At 45.6% G+C, this 10,949-nt stretch overlaps 1 protein-coding gene across 1 annotated transcript; it reads right to left on the bottom strand.

Annotated features, from left to right (window-relative positions):
• Nucleotides 1–5,419: 5,419 nt before the first annotated feature.
• LOC102873605 (protein kinase C delta-binding protein-like) lies at nucleotides 5,420–6,807 on the bottom strand. The gene is made up of 2 exons (XM_006885471.1): nucleotides 6,424–6,807; nucleotides 5,420–5,827 (listed from the first exon to the last, which is right to left on the bottom strand). Exons 1-2 carry the CDS (start codon nucleotides 6,805–6,807, stop codon nucleotides 5,420–5,422), a joined length of 792 nt encoding a protein of 263 aa, XP_006885533.1.
• Between the last annotated feature and the right edge of the window lie 4,142 nt (nucleotides 6,808–10,949).

Genomic DNA, 10,949 nt, shown 5'->3' with positions numbered 1-10,949 from the left:
CTGAAGCTAAAACTAGGCTGAAGGCTCCTCGCTAGCAGATGTTGTTATTAGGTGGTCTCAAGTGCATATCAACTCTTCCTGATCCAGCAGGACAGAGAAAAGCTGTTCCAAACTGTTCTTAGTCAGTACTCTTTGTAGGAGCAGCTTCCTTAAGGGCTCTAGGTGGATTCAAATTGCCAATCTTGTGCTTAGTAGCCTAGTGCTTAACTGTTGTATACATTGTTACTGTTGTTGCTGTAAGTGCTGCTGAGTTGGTTCCAATTCATAATTACCATAGAACAAAACAGTATCAAGTCCTGTGCTATCTTCAGGATTATTGCTGTACTTGATTGAGTCAATTGTAGCTCCTGTGTAAATAAACACACCTCCTGTGGGCCTTCTTTTCCACTGACCTCACTTACTCTGCCAAGTACAATATCATTCTCCAGGACGAGATTAAACAGTCATAGAAAAATCTCAACGATTTAAGGGTAGAAATGCACAGTTATCTTTTTATTTTTTCATTGTGATTTAAATGAAAGTTGACAGAAAAGTTAGAATTTAATTCATTTATTATTGCACATTTTTCTTCCTCCACCTCCGTTCCCCCACTAAGTTTGCTTTATTTTTTTTAAAAAATATTCATTTATTGTTGCAAGAGTTATTATCCTAATTACAATCAACCACGTATAGCTGAAGTTGTGGATTGGGTGTATATGCAACCTGATGGAATACCTCATGGAACATGGTACCTTAGTTTGCCATGGTGGCTTCAGGAATCATCCCTGTTAATTAGCCTAATGTTTGGTGCATCTGTTATACCTAGTAACCTAGAGCTTGAAGTCTTAAAAGTCTGGAAACTGGCCATCAAAGGAACAGTTGATATCCATTTTGATCAACAGAGGAAGAAGGAGATTCAAGAATAGGTAGAAAACACAGAATGTTTGACCAATTGCCTGAAAAAAACAGCTGTCTGCCTCCTCTGTCATTAAACTAGAAAAGTTGATGGTGCCAAGCTCCATCACTGATCCTTTCAAAGTTTCCACAGACAAATCCTGATCAAAAGAGAAAATGCAGACTAGAATTTCAAATACTGGTGGTATTGTGTAATTACTTGGTGTAGCTCCTCTAGCTCTTATCTGTGGAACTCTTATCATGTAACTGGATTGTGTCCCCACAGTCTGCTCACACCTAGACCTGACTTTTTGTGGCCTTATCTGGAAGAATGAGCCTGGGTGGCCAAGTGGTTAAAACACAAACTGCTAACTAAAAGATCAGTTCAAATCCAGTAAAGAACCCACCAAACCTTCAATCCCATTGAAGGAAGATAAAGTGGTTGGCTTCCATGAAGTTTACAGTTAACCCAAAGGCTGGACCTCTCTGGTGGTTGAAATCTACAGCAGGTCCATGGGAGAAAGATGGGCAATCTCTTCTTGCATGGTTTAGAGCTTCAGAAACCCAGTGGAGGGTCAGCTGTGAATTCTGATTTGATGGCAATAAGTATTTTTAAATCCTATGTGGCAGTTCTATAGGATCACTATGAGTAGGAATTGACTTAAAGAGTAGTGGTTCTAAAAGAGTTTTGTAACTTGCTTAAGTAGAGCAGAGGCCAAGATCATGAGGCAGAGGACCAGAGAGAGGCCTGTCTTTGGGTACAGCTAAGGAAAAAGGTTGTCCTGATTGAAGAATTATATTCTGTATTGGTTATGTGAGTGGCTATTGGCTTTATTCTCCAAAATGGCTTTCTTAGCCACCGATTGACTTTTCCACATGGATGAGTGAGAACATTTAAATATTGTGTCCAGAGGGGACTTGCTAGTCTCACCATTAAAATGAGTGGTAGAAATTGGGAATCTTGACATCAGCAAAGAAAAGGAAGCAGTATTCACCCTTCGGAGCTGGTGATTCTTGTACCACACAGACCAAGACACAAGTGTAACAGCAGTCTCAGCAGAGAACAAGAGACCAACCTAAGACAGAAATGACTCCATAGTATTATAGCCAGAGGCCTTAACCTAAACTTGTTAGGGGACTAAGGGAAGACACCATAACTGGTAGAACTAAAAGAACTGTAAAATTGACCTAAGCCATGAGTCTGAAGGGCGAAGGATTGCAACCATGTTTGAGAAAGTGTCTTTACTAAGAGATATGAATTATAATCTGTTAACATCCCTAATAAACCCACAACAATGAATATACTTCTGTAAAGTATATGTAGTCATTGAAACAGATTTCGTACCTTGTAGAGTTGTAAGATTGGTGTTGAAATTAGTAGAAGTAGTTGTAGAAGTGTAGGAAACCATGTATAACCTTATAGGAATTCATTTTGTGTGTGGGTGCTGTTGATACTGACAGTTCCCCTTTGTGGACTCAGTAGAAGTTACACTTGGCTGTCCTCATGCTGCATACACACTTTTTTACTGTCTAGGAATCAGCCTATGTCTCCTGCATGCAAAGTGAGAATACTACCACTAAGATACCATTGTCCCCATTAATTTTAAAAAGAAATTAAAATGTAAGGCTAATTGTAAAAAAAAAAAAATGGGCCAAGAACACAGAAGTAATGAGGGTAAGACCCAAAAGAAAATGAGAATAAAATAGAATTAAGGAATCCAGTATATGATAATAGGAGAAAGAATGATGTCCTTTCCAAGCAAGATGACTCTTTCTAAGGAATAGCCTCTGAACCTAATCATGCTGCCAAACTCACTGCCATTGAATTAGAACCGACTCTTATAGCTGTTGCTCCAGAGGTTTTCCAAGGCTATAATAAATCATTGGGGAGGAGATAGTCATCTGTATCATTCGGAGTTACTGGTGAAATGCAACTGCCAGAGAGAAGCAACCTTTGAGTTAGCAGCACAGCTCCCTGTAAAGTTAGTACTGCTCTGAAGAGCTAAAAACCAAGTTCTGACTCTTAATCATCTGTTGGCATGCCTCCTATCTGTCCATCAACTCAACTCATTGTCATCAACTCATAAATGACCTTCCAAAGGGTTTTCAAAGTCTGATAATTGCATGATAAGAGATGCCCCCCTTTCTCCCTTGGAACTACTAGTATATTCAAACAGCCAGAGACGCACCACCTTTGAATTATGCAGTGTGGTAGGTCAATTGTTTAATATGGCTTTCCTAGGCCATTGCCTTTGATGTTGTCATGTGAATAGGAGGAATGTGTAAATAGGGTGTGGTTCTCTAATTATGAGGGGATTGGCTCATTTCATCACTAAATTGTGTGGATTCAGCAGTAGAAAAGAAGAATCTTACCACCAGCAAAGAAGCAGCAGACAATGCATCATACATCCTTCAGGGCGCAAAATTCCTGTACCGCTCAGATCTGGGCCTACTAGAGCAGCCAAAGCAGAGAACCAAAGACCAACTTGAGACAGAGCTGACCTTGCGACTACTACTCTGTGGAACCAGAGCTATGATTCTTCACCTGAGATTGCTGGAAAACTGAGGGAAGATTCCATGACTGGCAGAACTTAAGGAATTTGGTAACACCTAAGCTTTGAGACATGCTTAAGAAGCTGTCTGGAGGACTGAGGGATTATATCCTGCTGTCAATCTGAATTAACTTCCCTAATAAACCCATAAGTATCAGTATGGTTCTGTGTGATCTGTGAGCTATTGCAATAGATTTCAGACCCAATAGAATAATAGGATTTGTCATGGAGTAGAAAGAGGTATGGGAGCATGGGGGCTTAACTGACCTTACAGGAATTACTTTTGTGCCATGGATGTTGTTGAGGGGGCAGCTCCTCTTGTAGAGTTCATAGAGGTCAGATATGGCCATCCCCATGCTGTCCTTGTCCTTTTTATAGATTGGCAGTGTAATTTCCTGTCCTCAAGGCCACCAGGCCTCCCTCACCTGCTTGTAGCAACTATCTAAATGCCATACACACTAGATAATAAGGTGGTTCTAAGTCAGTGTCCTTACTCCATTAGTTTATAGCAATATGAGTAATAACTAGCTGTGATGATAGAGAATGAAATAGAACTCTGTGACTATTAAGAAATTTTGTTTTATCTTGATGTTATTATTTGCTGCTATAAACACATCACCAAGTGATAAAAAGTAGCATCCCCTGCCTCCTAAACTTAGCCACACCTTTGGATTCCTAGGAGCTGAAGGTCAGGATTTCTCTGCCTTTATATATTTCTCAATGAGTTATCAAGACATTTTATGTGGCATATGTTCAGCTAAATGCCAATGTCTATGTGTTAAAGGGTGGAAGTTGTGTAGATCGCCAGGAATTTGGGGAAATAACCATAATTTACTTTTCCTCAGGAACAGAGAACTTAGACTATTCAAACTATCCACTCTGAAATAAACCCATGAAAGGGGTAGCTGATGCGACGCTGTAAAGTCTGAGTAAGAAGGCTTGAGAACCTTCAGGACTGGGATTGAACTTCTCCCAGAAAACATGGAACTAGAACAAAGCTATTCATAGAAGAGCTGGACAGTAGACCTAGTGGTAGACAGCTACAAGAGGCATCAGTTAGGACACTGGCACTGGAAGACAGGAATCCTGTGGGCATAAAGAGCAACAGCAATAGAAATAGCCAAAGGCTGAGAAGTCTGTGTGTGTTGAGCCTTCCTGACCCACACCCTTAAAGCTCTACAACAAAAGGACAAAAGAGGAGTCCTAAAATAATGTATAATAACCTTCCCACCAATCTTAACAAGTGGGCTTAGACTTTCCTAATTGAAGTTAATAAAATAGATTGCTTCTTTTGAACATGTTGAGTTTGAAGTACTTTTCAAGTAGACTGAAACTCAAGACAGTGGTCTGTGGTTTAGGCAGCTGGTAGGTAAGGTCTGGGAGGAACTGTCAACCATGAGGTATTCACAAGAAAAGAGCTGAGAATAGAATCTTAAATGTTCATCTTGTAGGAACTGACAAGAGTAGAGACTGGGGAGTCAAACTTTTCGTTTTAGGCAACACTTATCAAGTGCCTATTAGCAGGGAACTATACACCATGTGGGGGAAAAGTTGGAATAGTTAATCCCCCTGAAGAAAGGGAGTTTGAGGGAGCAGACACAGTCAGAAGGATATTTGAATAAGCTATTGGAGCAGAGTCCAGGATCCAGTGGAAAGTAGAAGACTCATACAAGAAACTATTTGAAATTTAGGCCACCAGAATTCTGAGTTCCGAGGTTTGCCTTATGAAACCAGTGCTACCTATCCCCAAACCTTCACTTGGAGTCTGGATTCAATAAAATTGCTTTTATTGGTGGTAAGCACAAGCAGGCGTGTGAGCGGCGGCTCCTCTTTTAGAAGACACCAGGAACAAGGCTTCAGGGGCCCGGAAGGGAGGGCCTAAGCTGGGCTGTGGAGGAGGAATCCTCTCCTTATTTGGGCGTGAGTGCCGCATTCTGGAGGAGGATTTATTTTAGGATCAGGTACACGCACTGCGTGGCAGGGAGCACCGGCCATTAGGCCGCACTCTCTATCTGGAGCAGAGCCGCCTCCGCAGCCCCAGGTCTCCCGGGATCTTCCTCCGGGTCCTGGGAAGGCTCTGATCCCTGTGTGACATCTTGAGCAGGCTGGACTTCAGGCAGGCCATCAGCGCTCCCGCTCAGGCCAGGTCCCAGGCGAGGTGGCTTGACTGGCGTGGATGGTGGCGCCGCAGGGCCTTTGCGGCCCGAGAGGGCCCGTCGCAGGCTCTGTACCTTCTGCAGCCCAGTGCGCCGCAGCCGCCGTGCCCGGGACTCCACGGGCTCCTCGTCGGAGCTCTCCTCAATCTCGGCCTCTGGCTGCTCTGGGCCCATCTCGGACTGCTCCGCCTGGTCCAAGGCCTCTGGCGCCTTGTGGAAGGCGCTGGCTGGGATTTCGGTCTCATCCTGCAGAGGACAGGCACAATACTGACCCAGATAACAAGGCCATCTCCCCAGACCCTTCCGTGCGCAAGCCTAAACCTCAGTCCTCAATTACTGAAGGGAAACCATTTTACCCATTAGCTCCACGGCCCAAGAAGGGGAGAGAGAAAAGGGTAGGTTAGGAGAGACAGGCGTGGGTTAGATGAGAATGCGGATGCAATGAGGGAGAGTTGCGAGTGTCCAGCTAAGAGGTGGAATGTCAGACGAAAGACGAAGACTGACTCGCACTGACAAGAACTGGAGTAGACAGCCAGCTGCGGCGGAATGCACTTCCTTCCCCCACCGTTATTTTCATGTGGGGAGAAGTAGGGATGTGGAGCAAATTCTGTGGACGTGGCCTGAGCGGGAACAGGGCGGGTTTGATTGGCTAGGCTGCGCCCCGCTGGTGAGGGAGGAGGCGCAGGGGTGGTTAGTGGGTGCGGCACTGGAAAACGGTTCCGCCGTAGCGCCGGGGAGGTGGGTGGAGTCAGGAATGTAAGTGTGGCAGGCGGGGTGTGGGAAGCCCCCTCGAAGGTGGCCTAGAAAGGTCCCCAAGTTGGGGGACGCCTGAGGTCACTGACCTTGAAAAGCACGACATGGAGCTTCCCGCGCGCCACCAGCAGCCCGTGGTTGGCCTCCAGCCGCTGCACCTGGGCGGCGCGGCGCACAGCGCGCTCCTGGGCGGCGTCGGCATGCGAGCCCACGCGCTCGGCCTTGGCCAGGAGCTGCGCGAGTGTGTTGCTGGTGGTGTCGTGGCTGCGGCTCAGCGCGCCCAGGCCGCTCTGGATGCGGCGCACCGAGCCCGCCAGGCCGCCCTGCCTCTTAGCCAGGCCGCCCTGCCGCTCCCGTAACGCCTCCAGCATGGTGGCCAGTTTCTCCAGCAAGGTCACCACCGTTACAGCGTGCACGGGGCCCCCCGCCGGCGCCCCTGACACAGGCCCTGGTTCCAGTGCGCTTTCCCCCATGATCCTAGATCTTGCTCTCCCTTCGGCCGGCCGCTGGCTGTGCTCTGGTCTGGGGCCGCCTTTCCTTTCCCCGGGCTCCACCCCAGCCCCAGCCGTGACTCAGGCAGGCGGAGTTGGCCTTCTGTAGAAGGGGGGGAGGTGGGCGGGATGCCAAGGCAAAGAAGAGGGGTTCCTACAGAGTTCCCCACCTCTTGCAGTCCCGCCCCCGGGACCCCGCCCTCTTCCAGCTCTCTCACTTTGCATTTGAGTTTACCCCCCTCCTCCATCCTATCCCGGTTTCCTGCTCTGCCTCTTTCTGGAACACCCCCACGAAAGGGAAGCCTCAGGCATTTTTATTTCTTTATTGGGACCTAACAAGATCAACATTTACAGGGAAACTGCTGTTTCTGTTCGCAAAGCAAAGGGCTAGCCAGAGGGGTCACCACTCCCAACCGGTCTCCAACACCTCCACAGGCTGTGAGCAGTGGACGCCAGGCTCCGGGCGGTTCCATATCTATCCTATGTAGGCCAGAGGCGCAGTATTCTCAGCAATGTGGTTCAGGCGGGCGGGGCGTCCTCTGGTATTTTCCCAATTGTCTTTGTCAGAGTGTTGCAAACTCAGGGCTCCTTCTTTTCTAGCCCTTGCTATTGGATAACATCCATGTTCTTTCTTCTAGTTAGCTTTCCTCCTTTTCTTTGGGCTTCATGAATAAAAAAGAAGGGCACTTTCCCTACCCCAAGCTTCAAAAGAGTAGATGCTAGAATGTGAATGCCGGCTGTAGTGGAGGTTTATTGTGGTTCTTGCCTGATCTTTTGATTTTCTCTGGAAATAGGTATCAATAGCTGGATTGAGTGAACAGTTCAAATTGCACTGTAAAGGAAAGCGTGGGCAGGGAGCATCTTGTTAATGTTGCAGGTCATGAATTTGTAATGCCATCAGCTTGGAAAATACTATGCCTTCTCTTTAGCAATACTGGCAAGCCAAGTTCATTGACCCACACGGTGCATTAAGTCTCATGGTCTCTCTCCTCACCCAATCCGTAAGGGTTCCTAAATAAAAGCTACAGAAGAAACTGTTACTCAAGCAGATACATGGCTGGAAAAGGACCTGAAGTCTAATTCACAAAGAAGTACAGAACAGGTAGCAGTAGTAGTGGCTTAGTAGCAGACTTCTGTCCTTCAGTGTGGGAGGCCTGGGTTTCATTCCCAGCACCACCAAAGACATATCGGCCAGTGGAGGCTGGCATATTACTATAATGCTGAGCAGGGCGCTTTGGTGGTCTAGTGGTAAGAAGCTGTGCTGCAGTCCCAAAGGCAGCTGGTTAGAATCCAGCAGCTGCTGCAGGCGGAAGAAGGAGAGACAATCTCCTTCCATGTGATTTGCTGCCTCTGAAAACCCACCTGAGAGTCAGCTCTGAGTATGTTCCAGCACGACAGCACACAACAGCATGATGCTCAGTGAGTGGCATTTCCAGTACTAGGAAGAAAGATCTGCCAATCTGCTTCAGAAAAAGCCTGATCAGCTGTCAAGGAACTAACAAGTCTGTCTCTTGAGGAAGCACAACCAGGGAAGTGCCTCCTTAGAGGCAAGAGTGGTGAAAATTCTTCTCACGTGTGTTAGGCATATTTTTAGTTAGGAGGGACCAGCCTTTGGAAAGAGGTATCATGCAGGGGGACATGGAAGATCAGAGAGAGAAAGACTCTCACCAAGATGGACTGACAGTAACAATAGGCTCAAGCCTATCAGAGGTAGTGAGGATAAGGCACTATTTCAATCTGTTGTTGATAGAATTGATGTGAATCGTGTCAACAGCATCTAGCAACATAAAACATCTCACCAAAACTGGGCAGTCCAGTTTACCTTTAAAGTATTTCCCATTTTCTATCATTAAGTCCAATTTTATCCTTTACTCTTTCCCTCCTACTGTGTGTGTATTGAATTTTGTATTGTTCTTCCTCTAATTTTTTTTTAAAAAATAAATACTTAGGTGAGGAGAGGAACAAATTCCATTTCAACAGCCAATCCTGTTGTGCATGGATTCATCGTGAGCTAAGTATAACATTAATAGCAGACTGTGAACAACTGTTGCCAGAAATCTGATGATGCGAAGTTGCAAATGCATTATCATGCAGCCTAATGCTAAATTTTAAAAATAGCCGGATCGTGGAGCCTCTTGCCAGACATCCAGTGATGCTAAATTACCAATGTGATCTAATGGGATCTATTGCCAGAAGCCTAGTGATGCGAAGTTGCAATGCAAGGTCTGCTGCTTAAGAGAAACGAGATCCTTTGGGCGCCGAAATAGGTACTGTTGTTTCTCCCAAGGGATCTTTATTCTTCCAGAAAGGTTTGGTGTACTTATTAAAATGCTTTTAGACTGAGAGATCAGAAAACCCAATTCAAACAGCTCCTAAGCAGAGAAGACTCAATGTAGCCATAACTGGAAAGGACAAATCATGTTCATAGAATGTTCAGGTATTATGTGATGGTTAAGTGCAGATCAATCACAGCTCCAGATCAAGTTCCTTGCCGTTCTCTCAATCCTGCCCTACTAAAGGTGTCAATGTCATTCTCAGCTGAGAGCAATGTTTCCAGACCTCTCATTTCTGCACAAAATCAAGACGAAAGAGGGCATCACCTTGAAATTGAGGACATTCATCTCCAAGAAGCCTCCATATAATTCCCACATGCCTCCACTGGGTTAAATTGCCATTTTGGAACAAATTCTGGTGGCTAGGAAAGTGTCACACACTTTCCTCAGGACTGAAGCCTGAGTTTCTTAAGCAATCATTGATAAGAGAGCTGAGAATTAGCTTTTGACAAAGTAAGCCCACTTCTGGAGCAAGGTGGGACTCTCCCCTTTATAAGTATATGGTAGTATGAAAGGAAAAATAGCTGCCTGTATGAGCATCTGGAGGAGTGGGTGCTAGGCAGACAACAAAAACTATCGATGACTAGAAGCTGCGGAAACAATCATCAGCCTTGTGGAATGACACTAAGGGAGTCAAGTACTGCTTTCTCTCTAGATATTTGGACAAAGAAACCCTTAGGAACTGAATGATACTGGGAAATGAAAACCTAGGAGATGGGTAAAAGTAACACAGAAGCAGCCCAGAAAGATGCCTTGAGTCAACAAAGCCCAGCTTGGCAAAAATTTGTAGTTGGACAATTTTGGTCATACAGTTTTCAAGGAAAAAAAATATATATGTGTATGCCATTTACCTGTAAGGGTGAGAAAAGGGTGGAGGTTTGAGTCTACCCAGAGGCATCTCAGAAGACAGACCTGACAATCTGCTTGAAGTCTCAGACTTGCACACTGAATGGTGCACACATGGAATTGCCAGGAGTTTGTGTTAATTCACCAGAAACTGAGAGGAGTGGGAGAGGGCAACCACCTTAGATCAGGCTGAGCCTACCTGGAATATATTTGCTTAACACAAAGGGGGACCATCTCTCTTCTCTAGTATGCAAAAGAACAACTGTGGCTCATTTTACACCAAAGGGAAGGAGGAAAGAGTAGCTTCTAAAAGTTGTTGTTACTTGCCATGGAGTCGCCTGCGACTCATAGCAACCCTATGTACAACAGCTCTGAAGCCTGCCCTATTCTGAGCCCGTCTCACTGACTCTGACCCACCTGCCCAAAGTCTGAGATAGAGTTTCAAAATCCTAGCCTCTAAGGAGAAATTTGGTTTCACCCTCTCCAAGACAGACTTATTTGTTTTCTTGTCAGTACAGAGTATGATGGTATTGCTACACCCTTCTTTTCTCAGTCATCAAGTGCTCTATTATATGAAGTTGCAAAGATTCACAACAGTGGCAGAAACACTGCAGCTCTTAATATCTCATTGTTGTGTGTACCATCTAGTCAGAAGTGACCCAAAACTGACATTGCAGCAGGTTTTCAGAGGCAGTTAGATGTATGGGAGGAGATTGCCCATCTTTCTCCTGGAACAGCCGGTGAACTCAAGCCTTGTGCCTTCAGGATTATAGTGCAGCTTCTTGCCACTAGGCCATCAGAGTTCCCTCTGGGAAGGAGTCCAGGCAATCAGTTTCAAGGACCAGTCACTGACGATCCAGCAGACAAAAGTTACCTAGGGTTGTGGGTGTAGGTAAGTGCTGAGTACACTCTAATTCATAGCAACCCTACATTGTTGTTGTTGTT

This window comes from Elephantulus edwardii, unplaced genomic scaffold, assembly GCF_000299155.1.
Source record: "Elephantulus edwardii isolate Elephantulus edwardi_28Jun2011 unplaced genomic scaffold, EleEdw1.0 scaffold00044, whole genome shotgun sequence".
Taxonomy (NCBI): Eukaryota; Metazoa; Chordata; class Mammalia; order Macroscelidea; family Macroscelididae; genus Elephantulus; species Elephantulus edwardii.
This window is presented reverse-complemented; position numbering and strand designations above follow the sequence as displayed.